The following is a 16066-nucleotide window of genomic DNA, read 5'->3' on the forward strand; positions in this document are numbered from 1 at the left end:
CCGGCCCGCCCCCGAGCCCCGAATATAGGTCCGTCATTGCTCCCGCAGCACGTCGCTCTGCGCCGTCAGGCGCGTCCCATTGGTTCATAGGGAGGATACGGCCGGCCCCCTCCCTAGGATTGGCTGATCTCTGCAGGGCGCGGCGTTCGATTGGCCTCCCGCTCAGCTTGCTTGGATTGGCTCAGGTTTTTCTTCCCGGCTCCTCCTCCTCCTCCCCGCCTCAGAGCACAACACGCCAGCGCGAGGGCCTGGATGTCAATCACGAGGCCTGTGTCGTGCTGATTGGATGTGTCCGCCCCCTTCTCCTAAATCAATTGGCTGCGGGGAGGAGTCAGGATGAGGGGCGGGAAGTCGTCCGTCAAGTTTGAAAGCAGCTCTAATTGGTTGCAAGGTATATTCCGCCCCGAATTCATTGGTTGGTCATGGAAGTGGGTAGGGGAAAACGACGGAAGGCATGGAGAGTGGGTGTTAAAGGCAGCTTACCTAGTGGGAGACAGACAGGTGACTGGGGGTGGAGTGTGGGGTGGGGCATTAGGCCCAAGTTGTCTGCCAATCAAAAGAGCCGCCAGGCCTAAGGGGAGGGGCTGGACAAGAAGGCCCCTCCTATTTCCCTGGGCAGGCTCTTCAGTTTGGCCAATAGGGTAGTTGTTAGCGGAGGGTGCTGCGTGAGCGGCCGACAGGTGTGGTTCTCAGAGCATCCCTCCCTATTCCTGCCGTCCAGGTTGTTTCCTGATCCTTGTAATAGTTCCCCAAGTGCCTCTGCTTGGCATATCTCTAAAACTCAGTGCTCTCTGGATGGAAGAAGGAAAGGCGGAATCAGAGACAAGTCACCAGCACCATGCATAGCAGAAGTGACTGAGCACGGGGCTGTCCTGCCTCCAGTTAAGTGAGAAAGCAGACTGTGGGGCACTCTCCTCTACCTCCGTTTCTTTGGTGTTGCAAGGATTCTGTAGCTGTAGAAGCTGCAGAAGAAGCTGCGCTTTACCCTAACTTGATTACATCTGTCATGGCTACTCATTAGAGCTCTGTTATGCTTCTTAGAGAGTAAACTTCCCCGACCACCCTTGCAGAATGCTTAGGTGAGCCTCTTTAATTTTGTTCAGACCCTGCCCTTTTATTTTAAAAATACTTACTTGGGTCTCCCTCTCTGAATTTCTCAGTGTTTAGCACTCATAACGCACTCCATAGCCTTTTGCTGAATTAGTAGATGAATAGTCCCAGCAATGACTTGCGTTGAAAACTTGAGCACCACGTTTTCATGAATTGGGAAGCCAGATCTATCTCTGCCTGCCTAGGTGAAGGAAATTAAGATAAATCCAAACTTGAAGAGAACGTGGATGTGCACTGCACCCCAACAGAATGGTATGAAGCAAGAAAGGAAGAAATGGCTTATAAAAAGGCATATTCTGTTGGAGAGATGGCTCGGCAGTCAAGATAACACTTTCCTGCAGAGGACTTGGGATTCTGTTCCCAGCATCCACATGGTGACTCACATGCCTGTTAACACCACTTCCAGGATATCTGACTCCCTCATCTGGCCGCTGCTGGTGCACTTATACTAACACATTCACATACTTTTTTAAAAAATGCATAGTTTTAGGGTCACATAGACTTAAGAAAGTGAAACCTGGGAAGCTGCATTTGTCCAGATTTTTCCTAACACCCCCATACTCTTTTGAGTTTGTTATTCATGCAGAGCTTTGCTATTCCACGTGGGCCCTGAATGTGGACCTGCTTCTAGCCTTATCAGGAATCTGTGTGTTTGTTAAGATGCAGCTTATCTAAGTGGTCCCCAATTCTACTTCTAACAAGCTCCCAGGGCATGCTGATGGCCCCAAGAACATAGAGTGGTGACTCTCAGGCTTAGCTGCACTTTAGAATCACCTGGGAAGTTGGGGTGAGGGGTAGGGGATCCAAATACTCAGGCTCATGCTAGAACAATTACATCAACCTCTGGAGGCAGGAACAGGCTACCATTCTTTCCCTGAGATAATTCCAATGTGCAGCTAATGTAAAGACCACTCACCAAAAACTCTCCTCAAAGCATGGTCCTTTAACTAGCATCAAAAATAACACATGGAAATGCACTTTTCTTTTTCATCACAGGGATATTTGAACCCAGGGCTTCACAGGACAGGAAAATACCCTACTATTGAGCTATTCCCCCAATTGTCTCTCACCTCTTTTTTTGGCAGGGTTTCATATAGGACAGGCTGGACTTGAACTAACTTTGTAGCAGAGGACGACCTTGAACTCCTGGTCTTCCTGCTTCCATTTCCCAAATGCTGGGATTACAGGTATGTACCACCATGTCCCAGCTTCTGCCCTTTTTTAAGGATCTTATTATGTAGGCCTTGGAACTATGTAGACTAGGCTGACCTCCAACTCACATAAATCTGGTTTGTGCCTAAGAGTCTTGGGATTAAAGGTGTGTACCACCACATGCAGCAGTCCTTTTTTGTTGTTTTTTTCTGAGACAGGGTTTCTCTGTGTTGCTTTGGAGCCTGTCCTGCAAGGCAGCCCTCTTAAAACTATTTTGAGGCAGGGCCTGGACACAGCTAGGCAAGTACCCTGTGGTGAACCGCTGCATTCCTGCCCTTTAGAGACATTTTTTTGTATGTATGGGTGTTTAGCCTACATGAATGTCTGTGCAAAACATATGTGCCTGGTGCCCAGGGAGACTAAGAAAGGATGTCATATCTTCTGGGACTAGAGTTATAGACCATTGTGGGCTGCCATATGGGTGCTGGGAATCAAACCCAGGTCCTCTGGAAGAACAGCCAGTATTCTTAACCACTGAGAAATCTCTCCAGCCAACTCTCTTTCCTCAAATTGTGTGTGTACGTATGAATATATTGTATGTAGTTGCACATATGTGCTTGTGAAGGCCAAATCAACCTCAGTAGTTTTTTATTTTTATTTTTATCAGATAGGCTACTCATTAGGACCTGGGACTCACTGATGGCTGGTAGCATGCCCTAGTGATCAACTTGTCTCCACCTACTTAGCACTGGGATGGCAAACACGTGCTGCCATTCTTGGCCTTTTATATGGGGTGCTGAGTATTGAACTCAGGTTCTTAGGCTGTTTTTGTTACTTTTTTTTCAAGACAGGGTTTCTCTGTGTAGCTCTGGCTGTCCTGTAATTTGCTCTGTAGACCAGGCTGACCTTGGACTCACAGAGATCCACCTGCCTCTGCCTCCCAAGGTTCTTAGGCTTTTATGAAAAGCACTTTACCAACAGTACTCTCTCTCCAGGCCTCTCTCTAGCTTAATTTTTTTTTTCTCTTTTGGACACAGACTTTTTCCTACAGCCCAGCCTGCCCTTGAATTCACTGTGTAGCCCAGTTAGCTTTGAACTTTGAACCTGCCTGCCTCAGGTCCCCTGGATAGTTAGGATTACAGGGTGAAATACATGTTTTTGAGCTCTATCTTAGCAAAACTGGATCAAACTCTAGAACTAGCAACCATGTCTTAGAGAGCCCTCAAGGCAATCTGCAGCATCTTGAATTCCAAGACTTGCACCTTCATATTCCATTTCACTCACCACTGGCCATGTCAGATGCAAGTCAGGCAGGGACAGAGCAGGGATTCTAAAGAGGGTGATGTACAAAGTGCTTTCCACACAGACCCACAGGGACTGGGGTCAAGATAAAGAGTGGGGAGACAGGGGAAGGCCCAGAGGGAGGAACGGACCAGGAAGCCCAAGACAGACCTGCCAAAATTATGAGTAAGAGAAGTCCTGACCTCACCAGCTGGGTCCATGCTCAGACCCTCAGAGTTAAGCTCAAGCTGAGAAAATGGAGTCCAGCAATGACTCTTATCTTCTGCAGAACCATAGATTCATAACACACCAAAGATGGTCCACCCTGATCTACTTTTTCCTTTGGCAGAGCATTGGTTCTCAAGTCAGCCTGGGTAGTGTGTGCGTCTTTTGCTTACCTGGCATTGGTGCCTCCCACAGCAGGGTACCCATCTGCCTCACCCTTGTTGAGGACTCAGGCATGGCCCCCTCAGCAAACATGGATTAAAACAACTGGCTCCCCAATAAGCCCAGTGCTGGGTGCCTTCTGCAGACACTTCCCAGGCTTCTTAGGTGCCTCACAGTGCAGATGTGGATCTTGGACCAAGGAGGCTTCTAGCCTGAGGGACAACAATAATCCTATGGGCCTTTGTTGGGCTCTGGAGCTTTGTTGTGGCCATACTATTCCGCCATGATGCTGAGGTTCTCAGGGGGTGGGTGGTGATGTCAGAAATGGACAGAGCTTTTCTCCTTTTCGATTCCAGGACAAGAGCAGAAGAGAGCCGGGTCAATGCTAACTTGACTGGAAACCCCACAGCTCTGACTCCTCTGGGTCTTTCACAAATAATCACACCCTCTGGTCAGAGCCTGACACTGTGCATTTAATTGTACTCTTTCTAAAAAAGCACTTCCTTTCCCCATGTAAGTAAAAAAGATGAGTGTGAGGAAGACCTTCTCTGCCCATTTGGGGCAGCAGCAGTCTGGGTGATGGGGTAGGGAGGCCAAGGCCCTTCACCATTTTCCTTAGATGCTGTGGTCTTAGGCCAAGGACAGCAGGGCAGGCTGCCACCACAACTTCCTGGCTAGATGTCCATCATTTCACAAGTTCCAGTCCTCCATGTCCTTCCAGTGGGTGGCCACCTGGGGTGTGGGCCTCTTCAGGTGGACATGGTGCCACTTTTCTCACCCTTGACCTTGAGGAACTCAGCCATGCTGGAGAAATACTTCTGGTTGGCCTCTGCCACCTTCTTCTCAGCTGCTTGTGGGTTCACAATCTCCAGACCCTGGTTTGGGAAGGGAGAGGGTGACAGGTAAGGTGGGGAGGCTCAGGCCACCTTCTGTGTGAGAACCAGACATGTCCCAGTCCCCAAACACTCTAGTGGACACGGAACTGTTTACAGTCCCTGGAGTCTCCCCCAGTTTGGAAGATTTTATCCCAGTGGGTCTAGGGGCAGGGCCTGGATATCAGGATTGTTAACTTCCTCAGATGATGCTAAAAATACCACTCCTGCCAGGCGGTGGTGGCGCACGCCTTTAATCCCAGCACTCAGGAGGCAGAGCCGGGTAGATCTCTGTGAGTTCAAGGCCAGCCTGGGCTACAGAGTGAGATCCAGGACAGGCAGCAAAAATGACACAGAGAAACCCTGTCTCGAAAAAACAAAACAAAACAAAAAAACACCACTCCTGTCTGATTCTGGATGAAGAAACTGAGCCCCAGAGGGATATAACCAGCCAGTTTCCTGCAAATCCCACACCATCACAATGATAATGCTGGCACTACACTGAACGTTTCCAGTCTTCTTGCTGGGCCTTCTCTGGCCCCATCACCTTTCACTCCTGCTTCTCTCTGGCACCCACAACCTTCTAATACAGTATGTACTTGACGCATTCATCTGTCCTCTCCCACCCACGACCTCCCCAAAAGGCAAGCCTTGTCTCTCTCTCTCTCTCTCTCTTTTTTTTTTCCTTCGGTTTTTTGAGACAAGGTTTGTAGACTAGGCTGGCTTTGAACTCAGATCCGCCTGCCTCTGCTTCCCGAGTGCTAGGATTAAAGGTGTGTGCTACCACACCTGGCTAAGGCTTGTCTCTCTTGTCACTGTGCCTGAAGCCTAGAAGATGGTAGGCTGGTGATCAGTAGGTACTCTAGCAAGCTTGTGACATTGTGGGACACATTTGCCTACCTCTGTCATGAGTAACCTGAGGCCATTCTGCTTCACACTGTTCAATGCCACTGGGCTGGGGTGATACTCAAGCCCGCCTTGAGGTTCCCCTGACTACTGGGGCTATCTCAAAGCAAAGACTAGGATGCTCACGGTATCTGGATCACACAGACAGAGTCCTAGACCAGTTCAAAGTTGGTCTGAGCTTGTCACAGCTGTCACTCCCAACCACTTGCACTTACTGTGTGGCCCTGGATTCCTAAGCTCTTCATGTGTTAGGTCAACAAGGCCTCCACAACAACCCTACTGCATGCCTGGTAGGAGAAGGTGTGGTACCTGGAGTGGAGTGAAAGCCACACTAGAGGCAGTCCCCGAGGATCGGTCACGGATGGTAGACTTCCCGCCATACACCACACTCTGTTTCTGTAAGGTTCGCTGTAGGGAAAGGGGGAGGCTTGATCCAGGCTCACTGACCTCCATGTCCTACTTGCCTCCCATTCCCATGGGCCCAGTCCGTACCTGTAGTGTCTTGGAGATTCTGGCCTTGGTGGCCTCATTCACCTGTGTTTGCCGTACACGCCCACTGCCTGACTTGCCCAAGTGGCCCAGGCTAAAGCCCAGATCTTCTTGATAGGCATCCTCCTCAATCTGGTGAGATGAGAGTGGCCTGCTGTTAAGAAGCTGGCTACATTCAGCCCGTTCCCTAAGACAGTCCAATGAAAACCCAGGGAGTCTCCAATCAGCCAGTCTCACGGGTGCCCACTCAGTTGGGAGGACTGAGAAAGAGCCCAGCCTAACTCTGCTTGGGTATAGCTGGGAACCCTGTGAAGAACGGGTTCCTGACCTGAACAGAGAGTGGCCATTTCACCCTAAGTTCAGATTAAGTCACCAAGAATTGGGATGGGCTGCACTACTGAGATGGCACCTAAGTGGATTCTCTCAGGACCACCTGGATGATGGCCAGATATAGGTGCAGCATATGGGGAGCTGGGTGAACAGGCAGCCAGCTCAGAGCTGCAAAGATCATGATGGGGAAGGGTGTTTTGAGAGGAGAGAGAGGCAGGAGGGAGGAGGTTGGGGTAGTCCCAGATCTGCTCTGGGATTACAGGGTGGAAAGAAAGGATGGCAGCAGGATCTGCAGAGAGAAACCTCAAGGTCCCACTGCTACTGTGGAGCAAGTCTGACCTCTCCAAAGCTCATGCGGTTGGCCTGCTTCCGGATCTCCGTCAGTCCTAGCCGCTCCTTCATCTTGCGGTACCTGGGGAAGGTGGGTGCCAATAGGATATAGGGAGTTGGCTGGGAAGGTACCAGCCTCCTCCTTACCCCCATTCCCAGCTTCTAGCCCCACCAGAGCTCCTTACCTTCGGCCCCCTCGCTTCTTCCGCTGCCCATCAAGGGGTGCAGGCAGGGGCTTCACCTGCTTCACTGGTGGTGGCTCCTGCCACTTGTCAAACTTGCGCTCAATCTCATCCTTTAGTTCGTAGCCCACCTGGGCAGGGAGTTGGGGAGAAGCTGTGGCCAGCTATGTTGACTGTCCCCCAGGCAGTATGTCTGTACATCATCAACCCATCTATTGTGTATCTGTCCATCTGACAGTGTACCCTCCCCAAGGCATGTTCGTACTTCTTGGGCCAGGGAGGGTGTCCTGTGGGGTTCTCAGTGCCTGGCGCCCCTTGAAGTTGTAGCTCATATTCAACCCTTACAACCAAGCTCTGCACCCTCTGGGTAACTGCTTCCATCCAAGTCCTTCAAGCATAAATGGGCCAAGCAGAATCCCTGTGTTCCCCAGTCAGCAGACAGCATGTCACCTCTCTGTGACATCTCTCACACCTCAGATCCCATCTGGGTTGCTTCAGTGCCTCCACAGCAGCCAGAGGCCCCAAAGGTTGCACTATCTGCCCCTGGGTGCAGCAGGCTCCTGTCCCTGCTGGGGTTCATTGAACTCTAGCCTCAGGTTCTCTGTACTCACTATTCCCTCTGCTTGGAACATCTTTCAAGTGGGTAGCCCAAGTATCCACAAAATTGACTCTAATTTCACTCAGGCCCATATTACAACATCCTCAAAGCCTTTCCTCACATCCTAGCTGAGTCAGAATCTAAGCTTCCTCACCCCACAATTCCCCTTATCATCCCTGGTATTCATACAGCACTACTGGACCCATTATAGATTTTTCAGGCCTACTGCCTAGGTGTTTTGGTCCCAGCTAGAACTTAAGTACTGTGTGACAACAACTTCCAATCCCAGTTACCAGGGAAGCAGAGACAGAAGGATCAAAATTCTTCAAGGCTTTCCTGGACTAGAGATGAGAACAAAACAAAATCAAAACCAAAAGAGTGTGTGTGTGTGTGTGTGTGTGTGTGTGTGTGTGTGTGTGTGTGTGTGACACTGAGGATGTAGCTAAGTGGTAGAGCACTTGTCTAGTGTGCAAAGTCCTAGGTACCATCCCAGTACTGCCCCCCCCCCCAAAAAAAAAGCCATGAAGGCAGACATCTGACATCTGTGTATTTCCCTGCTGTATTGCCTTGTCTAGACAGTGGTAAAAGGCAGAGAGAGAGACTGAACCCTGACTTAGGATGTGATGGGGTTTCTAGCAGAGTCACACACACAGCAGAGACTCCATACTTCCTAAGTCCACCCAGGAAAACAGAAAGTACCATTCGAGTTATGTCCCTACTAATGGAGGGCAGGTCCTAGTGTGGTGGGTAACACTGGCCTCTCCAACAGAGATCTGCCTTGGTGCCAGGTGTCCTGGTCTCTAGAATCGGTGACTATAGTTCACACAGCAGAGGATCTTTGCAAATGTGACTCAGTTAAGGACTGAGATGTGACAATACCTTGCATTGTCATTGAGTGTGAGCTCAATATCCTACAAGGGGCCTCAACCTAGCAGAGTCAGAAAGGCTGGAGATGCTGCCTCGGCTGGTGGCCTCTGGTGCTGACAAGGGCAGAAACATTTCTTCCCCCGAGGCTACAAATGGGAACAGCCCAACTAATACCCTGATGTTAGTCCAGTGAGATTGTGTGTATATGTGTGCACATCTGAGACCAGAGATTAGTATTACATGGCTTCTACACTCACTCCTCACCTTATTTCTTAAGACAGGGTCTTTCATTAAACCTGGAGCTTGATGATTTGGTTGACTGGCCCACAAGCCCCAGATACCCTCCTGCCTCCACCTCCCCCGCACTGGGGTTACAGGCATGCATTACTGTGCTCTTTCCCCCTCCCCCAAATGTTTGGGAAGTGAACTCAAGTCCTCACACTTGCATGCAAGAATTTAACTGAGCCACATCTCTAGCCCTGGGCTTTTTTTCAAAGTTAGGATCTCACTAGGTAGCCTCATCTGGCCTGAAACTCATTATACAGCCCAGGCTACCTCAAACTAGTGATCTTCCTACCTCTTCCTCTCAAGTACTGGGGCTAAAGATATAAGCTACCAGGCCCGGCAAACTTCTCTATGAAGCCACTCCATCAACAGTGATTTGGTATAGCTGCCCTATGCAACTGATGCTCAGAGGTGAGGGTTGCAGACACATACATTCGTCTGCTAGTCTGGAGAGCTCTCTGAAGTAGCTTCTCATGAAAAGACCCCAAGTCCCAGGGACAGACACCTGTCCTCTCCTCACCTTCCCCTCTGTGCTCTCATGGAAACTGTCCACACGGGCTGCCAGAGTGCATTTGGCAGCCACCAGCCGGGCTGCCTTCCGCCGGAGATCCTGGAGCAATGGAAAGGGGAGAGGAAACTATGACTCTCTAGAGGCAAGGTAACAGCCACCACAATAGTCATTTCTCATCTAGGTCCAGCTGTATCCCACGTTCTAGGAGGTAGGCTTCACACCTGTGGGCATATCTACTAACAGCCTCTTGAGGGGTATACTCTAGCTACCTAATTGCAGGGTTCCCAGCTTCCACCAACCCCACCATCCTAATTGCCAAGTGGTGGCCCCAGAATTGTGTCCTATTCCAACCCATGCTGTCCTATCCTCCAGGCTCCTGAGTGCTATTATCAACCAAACCAGATAAGGCATGGGGGCTGGGAGCAGGGGACAAGGTAAAGGGCTTACAGGGGGCAGAGACTGCACGATGTCACTGTGGTAGATGTAGCCGGTGTGGGGCAGCACTGAGGTAGAGGAGAAACCAGATAGTGTTTTGCGCTGGGCTCCCAGCAGCATAATGTTGCAGGCAGGCATCTTGGAGAGGTTGGTCAGGCCTCCAGCCACACCTGCAATAAGAGGTAAGGTCAGAAGAACACAGGGTTCACATCTGGGGGCTCATGTGCACCTTGGTGATTTGAATTAGAATTTCCTCCATAGGCTTATTTATATATTTGAATGCTTTGTCACCAGGTAGTGAAACTCTGACAGATTAGAAGGATTAGGAGGTGTGGCCTTGTTGGAAGAAGTGTGTGAACTTGGAGATTACAAAAGCCCAGGCCAGATCCAATCTCTGTCTTCGCTTGCAGATCAGAATGCAGCTCTCAGTTACTACTCCAGCACCACACCTGCTTGCTGCCATGTTCCCTGCTACCAAGCCACAATGATCACGGGGATAATAGCTTAAGCCTGTAAGAGTTGCCTTGACCATGGTGTCTCTTCACAGCAATAGAACAGTGACTAAGACAACTTGGCACCTTCATTTATTTGATGCTTTGAGACAGTATCTTACTCTGTAGCCCAGGCTGGCCTCAAACTCAAGGAATCCTCCTGCCTCAGCCTTCCAAATACTGGGATTACTGGTCTAAGCCACTGCATTTGGAAGGATATCGGATCATTTGTGTGTGTGTGGGGGGGGGGGTATTTTATTTTTACTATTTTATGTGTGTGTGTAGGGAAGTGTGCATGGAGATCAGAGGACACTTATGGGACTCAGCTCTCTCCACCTTTATGTGGGTTTAGAGGATCACATTCAGGTTGTCAGGCTTGGGTGGAAAGTACTTTTACCTGCTAAGCAATCTTTCTGGCCCAGGACAGGGAATCTTCAGGGAGATGGATAAAGCTAAGATAAAATGAGGTCATATGGATCCTGATTCTATCTGACTGGGATCCTTGTGAGAAAGGGAGATAAGGATACAGATACAGCAGCATGGCTGCATGAAGACACAGAAATATATGCCTGAGCCAAGCAGGGGCCTAGGGAGAAACCAACCCCCAAAGCCCCTTGGTCTCAGACCTGTCATCTCTGAAATAGCAGCCTCAGGAGTACTGGCCTGTGGGGTCAAGACCGAAGCTACGTCAGCAAAGATGGTGGCTTTCCCACATTCCCTTTGCAAGCATCCCCCGAAAGGAAGGGAGATTCTGGCTACAGGAGCTTCTGGGAGGAGGAACTTAGCACATGGCAGGCTTTGCTGTCCCATCCAGTGGGAAAGCCCAAGGGTCAGGGAGCTGACGTTACCACTCTGTGGCTGCCCCAGAGTCCAAAATGGACCTGCTGGCAGGAGGCTGACCTGCCATCTGTGCAACCTGCTTGAGCCAGCTGTACCTAGAAGGGGTTTCTCTGCTTCTACTATGTGCTGTGCCAAGCTAGCTGACCTCAGTCTCCAGATGACAACATAATAGGGTTCCTACTGCCAAACCCTACTTCCTCAAGGCAGCCTAACCTATCAGCAGACCCAGCCCACGGGACCCAGCTGGGAACTTACCCATGATCTTAGCAGCTGTGGATGCTCCAATGATGATGGACAAGTTGGGTGCAATGAAGGACATCCGGGATTCCACATATTCATAGATGCGGTGCTTGGAGGCATTCAGCTCCAGTGCCATGTCACAGGCCTCCTCCAGTCGCTCTAGCTCCTCATCTGACAGCTGCTGCCTGAATTAGGGATCAGGTTAAGGGTTGGGGACAGCCCCCAGTTCTGCTGGGTACATGTCTAACTGGTGTTCAGCCCCACCCATCCTCTCAGCTTTTGTATGCATGTGTCTGTGTATTCCAAGAATACACAGCCTAGGGGCCATAGTTCTCAGCCAGCACCACCCTGACCACGCACCCCATTCTGCCCTTCTGGTCTCTGCTGCTAGCTGGCCTGTGGCAGGCTTGCAGCCCCTTACCATGTGGTATACGTACCCCTGGGTGGTGGAGGCAGTGACACTGACAACCATGATGGTGGCATTGGTCAGGATCTGCTGCAGGTTCTCATTGTTCTTGCATTTGTCCAGGCTGTTGCCCAGCTCCTGGGGTGGGAAAGGGAGAGAAAAGGGAGGGAAAAGAGAGAAATCATAGTAACTCCCAAAAGATGCTAGAAGCTCTTTTGCTCCAACACTAACACAGGTCTCCCCTTGAGGAACCTGGGAAAGCTAAGGTCTGTATATTGGAGACCTCTCTGGCCTTTTACAGTTTCATAACTTTGCTGCTTAAAGCATCAGCACTGCCTGCTCTTCTGCTGACCCACAAGTGGAACCTGGGCAAAGTGGCCTTCAAGAAGACATGCTGCACTAAAGCAGCCTGCAGGAGCTCACGACTAGAAACAGACTGCCTCTGCTACCATCCTCATCTCCTGGACAGGGGCAGGACCCCTGCTCTTTTACCTCCACCTGCTCCTGTCACTTCTCCCAGAGGAGCCCAGACCTTCCATGTCTGATACACTCTGACCTTTCAGACCTGTCCCGGCTCTCCCCACTGGCTCGTCTCATTTCCTCCTTATTTGTTCCCACTCAGGATCTTAGCTCTGATCTAGCTGCAGCCTCTGCCTACGTCAGCCTTCAGATGCCAGTTCAAAGGACACCTGCTCCAACGGCAGCCAGACGCAAGGGCCAGGTCAATGGGGATCTTCCCACAAGACCAAGGGGAGGAGAGAAGCAAGAGATGTGTGTGAGACATCCTCTCCAGTATCTGTCCCTTCCCACTGAGCCCCCATCCATGCCATGTCATCATTTCTAGACCCTGAGGCTTCATGGTCTAGTGCTCCAGTTCTTCTGGAGCCAGACTCCTCTCCACTCACCTTGACTGTGCGGATGTAATCCAGAGCGTTGGGGACCAAGGATTCTAGCTCAGGGAACCTCTTCGAGTACTTATCCCGGATGAACTTATGGATAATGTCTAAAGTGGACAGGGAGGGCAGGTGTCCACTGAGGGGGAGGCCGACTCTGCTGCTATCCCCAATACCCCTTCCGCCTCTCTAGTAAACAGCCCCAAATCATGGGTTGGTGCATGAAGTCTCCATTTCCTAGCTGTCCCCAGTGCTGTGTGCAGGCGGGAGTTTGTTCTAATGTCTACAGGATCAACTTTCAGACCGTGGCCTTAAGAAAACAACCATGCCCTATCTTCCTTCCCTATTTGCTGGTTGGGACCCTGGAGCATGAAACAGGTGGCAGAGTCTGGCTGATGAATGGGTTCAAAGAGTGACCTGCTCTGTTTACTCGGACTCTTATGAAGGAGAATACACTTTCTCTTTATGTAAATTAGTCTGTTACAGAAGGTGAACCTAGTCAGAGCAGTAGTCTAAGAAAGGCAAACAGAAGAGGTCCAGGTTCATGCCTGTTCTTCCCTTTGGGTTATAGAGAAAGACTGAAGGGCACAGGACGGGGCTGTCTCCATGGCCCTTCCCATCACTCACTCAGCTCGTTTTCTATCTCCACGGTCAGGTTGTTGGCATCCACAATGACTCGGTACTCTGGGGCTGCCTCCACTGGTCCCATCACTATAAAGAAGGAAGAGGTGGATGAGGGAGGGTCACCCTGCCCTCTGAAGTCACAAAGATGGGGAAGACTGGAGCTGAAGCTGGCTGGGATCAGGAAGGAGAGGCTGAAGGGCTAAGTAAGGGGCTAAAGCATGTACTGGGTGGTTGGAAACCTCTTCAGGATCCTTATTCCTGCCTCTCATCTCTCTCCTGCAGTCCATCCTCTGGGCTAATCTAACTTTGACTTCATCTTGCTCCAAAACTAAACCCTTCGGTGGCTCTCCAAAGCCCTGAGGCTAACGAGCAAGATCCTCAAACTGGCACTCAAGGTCTCCCATATAGATGGAGGCCCCATAAGGAAAAGTATTAGGTACATGTTCCCCACACCTGCAGCCCTGGTACACACAGCACAGGAGTCACTCCAGGGAGATCTACTGACTCATCAGCTCCACATAGCCTTTCTGTCTTCCTGCCTTATCCTCCCAGACACTGGGCATTCAGGGCTATTTCACTACTCCTGGCCTTCATGAGCACTGTTCCATCTCCTTTCCTACCCTGAGTCTGTTTCCAGAAACTTCAATTTATGCATAATTATATTGGTATTAAATAATATGTGCATCAAATGTCTTTTTTATTTTTTAATTTTTTGAGACAGGGTTTCTTTGTGTAACAGTTCCAGCTGTCCTGGAACTCGCTTTGTAGACCAGGCTGGCCTTGAACTCATAGAGATCCGCCTGCCTCTGCCTCCCAAGTGCTGGGATTAAAGGTGTGCACCACCACTGCTCAGCCAAATGTCTCTTTAAGCCACTAAAACTCAGAGGGCAGGGAAGACACTTCCCTCTCCTTTTAGAAGGGTGAGATGTCTTCTCTCCTTACCATGACCTGGGCCATCTCTGCTAGACATGCTTTGCATCTACTTCCACTAGATAGATAACTGATATGAGCAGGTCTGACTCATCAGACCTGACATCAGGAAATGCCACTTTCTGTGACTTTCCTTGGCTCTATGGAACAAGAAGCTTCTCAGCCTGACACATGAGATCCTGTAGAAGCTGTTATCTGAGTCTTCTGGCACTCACAATGACTCAGGGCTAGGGACAGACCATGCTCTTTCTCTAGGGTTACCACAAATATTCAAACTCCAATTAAGGTGGCACTTCTGACTCAATGCAGGACTAGTCAGTCCCACTGTGGGGACTACAGGCTGGGTGTGATAGCTCATGCCTCTAATCCTAACACTCAGGAGACTGAAAAAGGATGGTTTCTCAGAGTTCAAGGCCATTATAGGCTACCTAGTGACATCCAGGTCATCCTGGGCTACAGAGTGAGGCCTTGTTTCCATATTTAAATTTATCTATTCTATACTTAAATATAAATAGAAAACTTAAATGTAAATTTTTCCATAGAAAACACATAGGGCTTAAGTATCCGGTTTTATAGTGCAATGTATATATGTGCATAAACCAGAAGAAGGTGTCAGATCTCTAAGAACGAGAGTTACAGATAGTTATTAGCCATGTATGTATATATTTTTGAGACAGGGTTTTACCCAGGTTGACCCTCACCTAACTATGTAGCCAAGACTGGACTTTAGCTCACACACCCTCCTGTCTCAGCCTCCCACGTGGTGAGATTATAAGCACCCATCAACATGCCTGGGTACAATGCAACATGTTTTCACAGGGTTGGTGACTGGGATGAAAAGAAGTATGCTATAGGGAAAGCCAAGGAGGGAGAGACATTCAGTTTCCAAAACCACAATGAGCAAAGAGTCACGGGGCCAGGAGAATGGACAAGAGCGAAGAGGCACCTTCTGAAGCTTTGGCTTGTTTGCTGATGTACTCCTCAATCTTCATCATGATCTCAGCAAACTGATGGGAAAGGAGAACACAGTCAGCAACCGGGACTCTCAGAAAGAAGAACTGCTGTTCCTACCTCTCCTCCTCCCAGGAACATTGGCTTATTATAGGGTACCACCTCACCATCTTGCTATCCCATAGCTTGGCAATGCTCTTGACTGAATCCCCAGAAAGATCCAGCTGTGTCTCTTCTTGTACATCCTCGATTGCTGGCTCCTCCTCTTCTTCTCCATAGCTTCCTCCTTCCTCCTCTTCTGCTGCCTCCTCAAGGTCAGCCAAGAGCTCATCGGCCAGCGACATCCCAAGGCCTATAGGAAAGTGAGAATGGGGTTCCCTAATACTGCACCTTGACTCTGTCCCTTTATATTATTAGGAGCACCTCCTCCCCAAAGCCCTGAAGTTTCTTCCTCATCAGCTCCAACAGCATGCAGGCTCCACAGCTTGCTTTGTTCAGGGAGGAGGTCTCCAGTTCCTACCCACACACCCTCCAGGTGCTACCTGACCTGGCAACTTTTCTCCACATCTCTGGGTCTTTGAACAATCATTTCCCTTCCCCTCACCCTGCCTTTAGCTCTCACATTCCACCTGTCTGGTCCACATGCCCCATTCCAGCCTAGACTAAGTTACGTTATGATTTACACACGTCCTGTATATCGGTTCTAAGGCGCTTCATGCGTTTAGAATTACTTAGGCTATGATTTAAGTCGGCCGCTACACTTTCTCCTCCAGACCCAGTAGCTTGGCTTCCCGCTCTCCCTTCGTCTCCACCACACTCACCAACTCGATCCTCTCACAACCGTTTCTAAGAAATCCGCTTTCCGCAGAGCTGTCGGCGCTCTTTGATGACGTCTTATCCGGCGCCGGTAATCTGTGCTCTGATTGGCCGCTTCCCGCGATGTTTCCGGCAGCGTT

The 16066-nt window shown here is 50.0% G+C and overlaps 1 protein-coding gene and 1 long non-coding RNA gene across 3 annotated transcripts; one reads left to right on the plus strand and one right to left on the minus strand.

Moving 5' to 3' along the window:
- Positions 1 to 78: 78 nt before the first annotated feature.
- On the plus strand, positions 79 to 12611 carry LOC128094045 (uncharacterized). 2 transcript variants are annotated; one of them, XR_008212828.1, is made up of 4 exons: positions 79 to 391; positions 722 to 1079; positions 2196 to 2297; positions 12335 to 12611. It is a non-coding gene; the product is annotated as an uncharacterized LOC128094045 (long non-coding RNA). The 2 variants fall into 2 exon arrangements; XR_008212827.1 differs by having other exon boundaries at positions 722 to 2297.
- On the minus strand, positions 4383 to 16043 carry Prpf31 (pre-mRNA processing factor 31). Its single transcript, XM_052712089.1, has 14 exons — positions 15932 to 16043; positions 15278 to 15462; positions 15106 to 15166; positions 13233 to 13316; positions 12618 to 12715; positions 11744 to 11850; positions 11322 to 11491; positions 9748 to 9905; positions 9310 to 9399; positions 7043 to 7170; positions 6867 to 6939; positions 6201 to 6329; positions 6018 to 6116; positions 4383 to 4805 (listed from the first exon to the last, which is right to left on the minus strand). Exons 2-14 carry the CDS (start codon positions 15452 to 15454, stop codon positions 4680 to 4682), a joined length of 1500 nt encoding a protein of 499 aa, XP_052568049.1. The 5' UTR covers positions 15455 to 15462; positions 15932 to 16043; the 3' UTR covers positions 4383 to 4679.
- Positions 16044 to 16066: the final 23 nt, after the last annotated feature.

The sequence above is a fragment of the Peromyscus californicus genome, unplaced genomic scaffold (assembly GCF_007827085.1).
Source record: "Peromyscus californicus insignis strain IS unplaced genomic scaffold, ASM782708v3 Scaffold_4__1_contigs__length_199733344, whole genome shotgun sequence".
NCBI classification, from domain to species: Eukaryota; Metazoa; Chordata; class Mammalia; order Rodentia; family Cricetidae; genus Peromyscus; species Peromyscus californicus.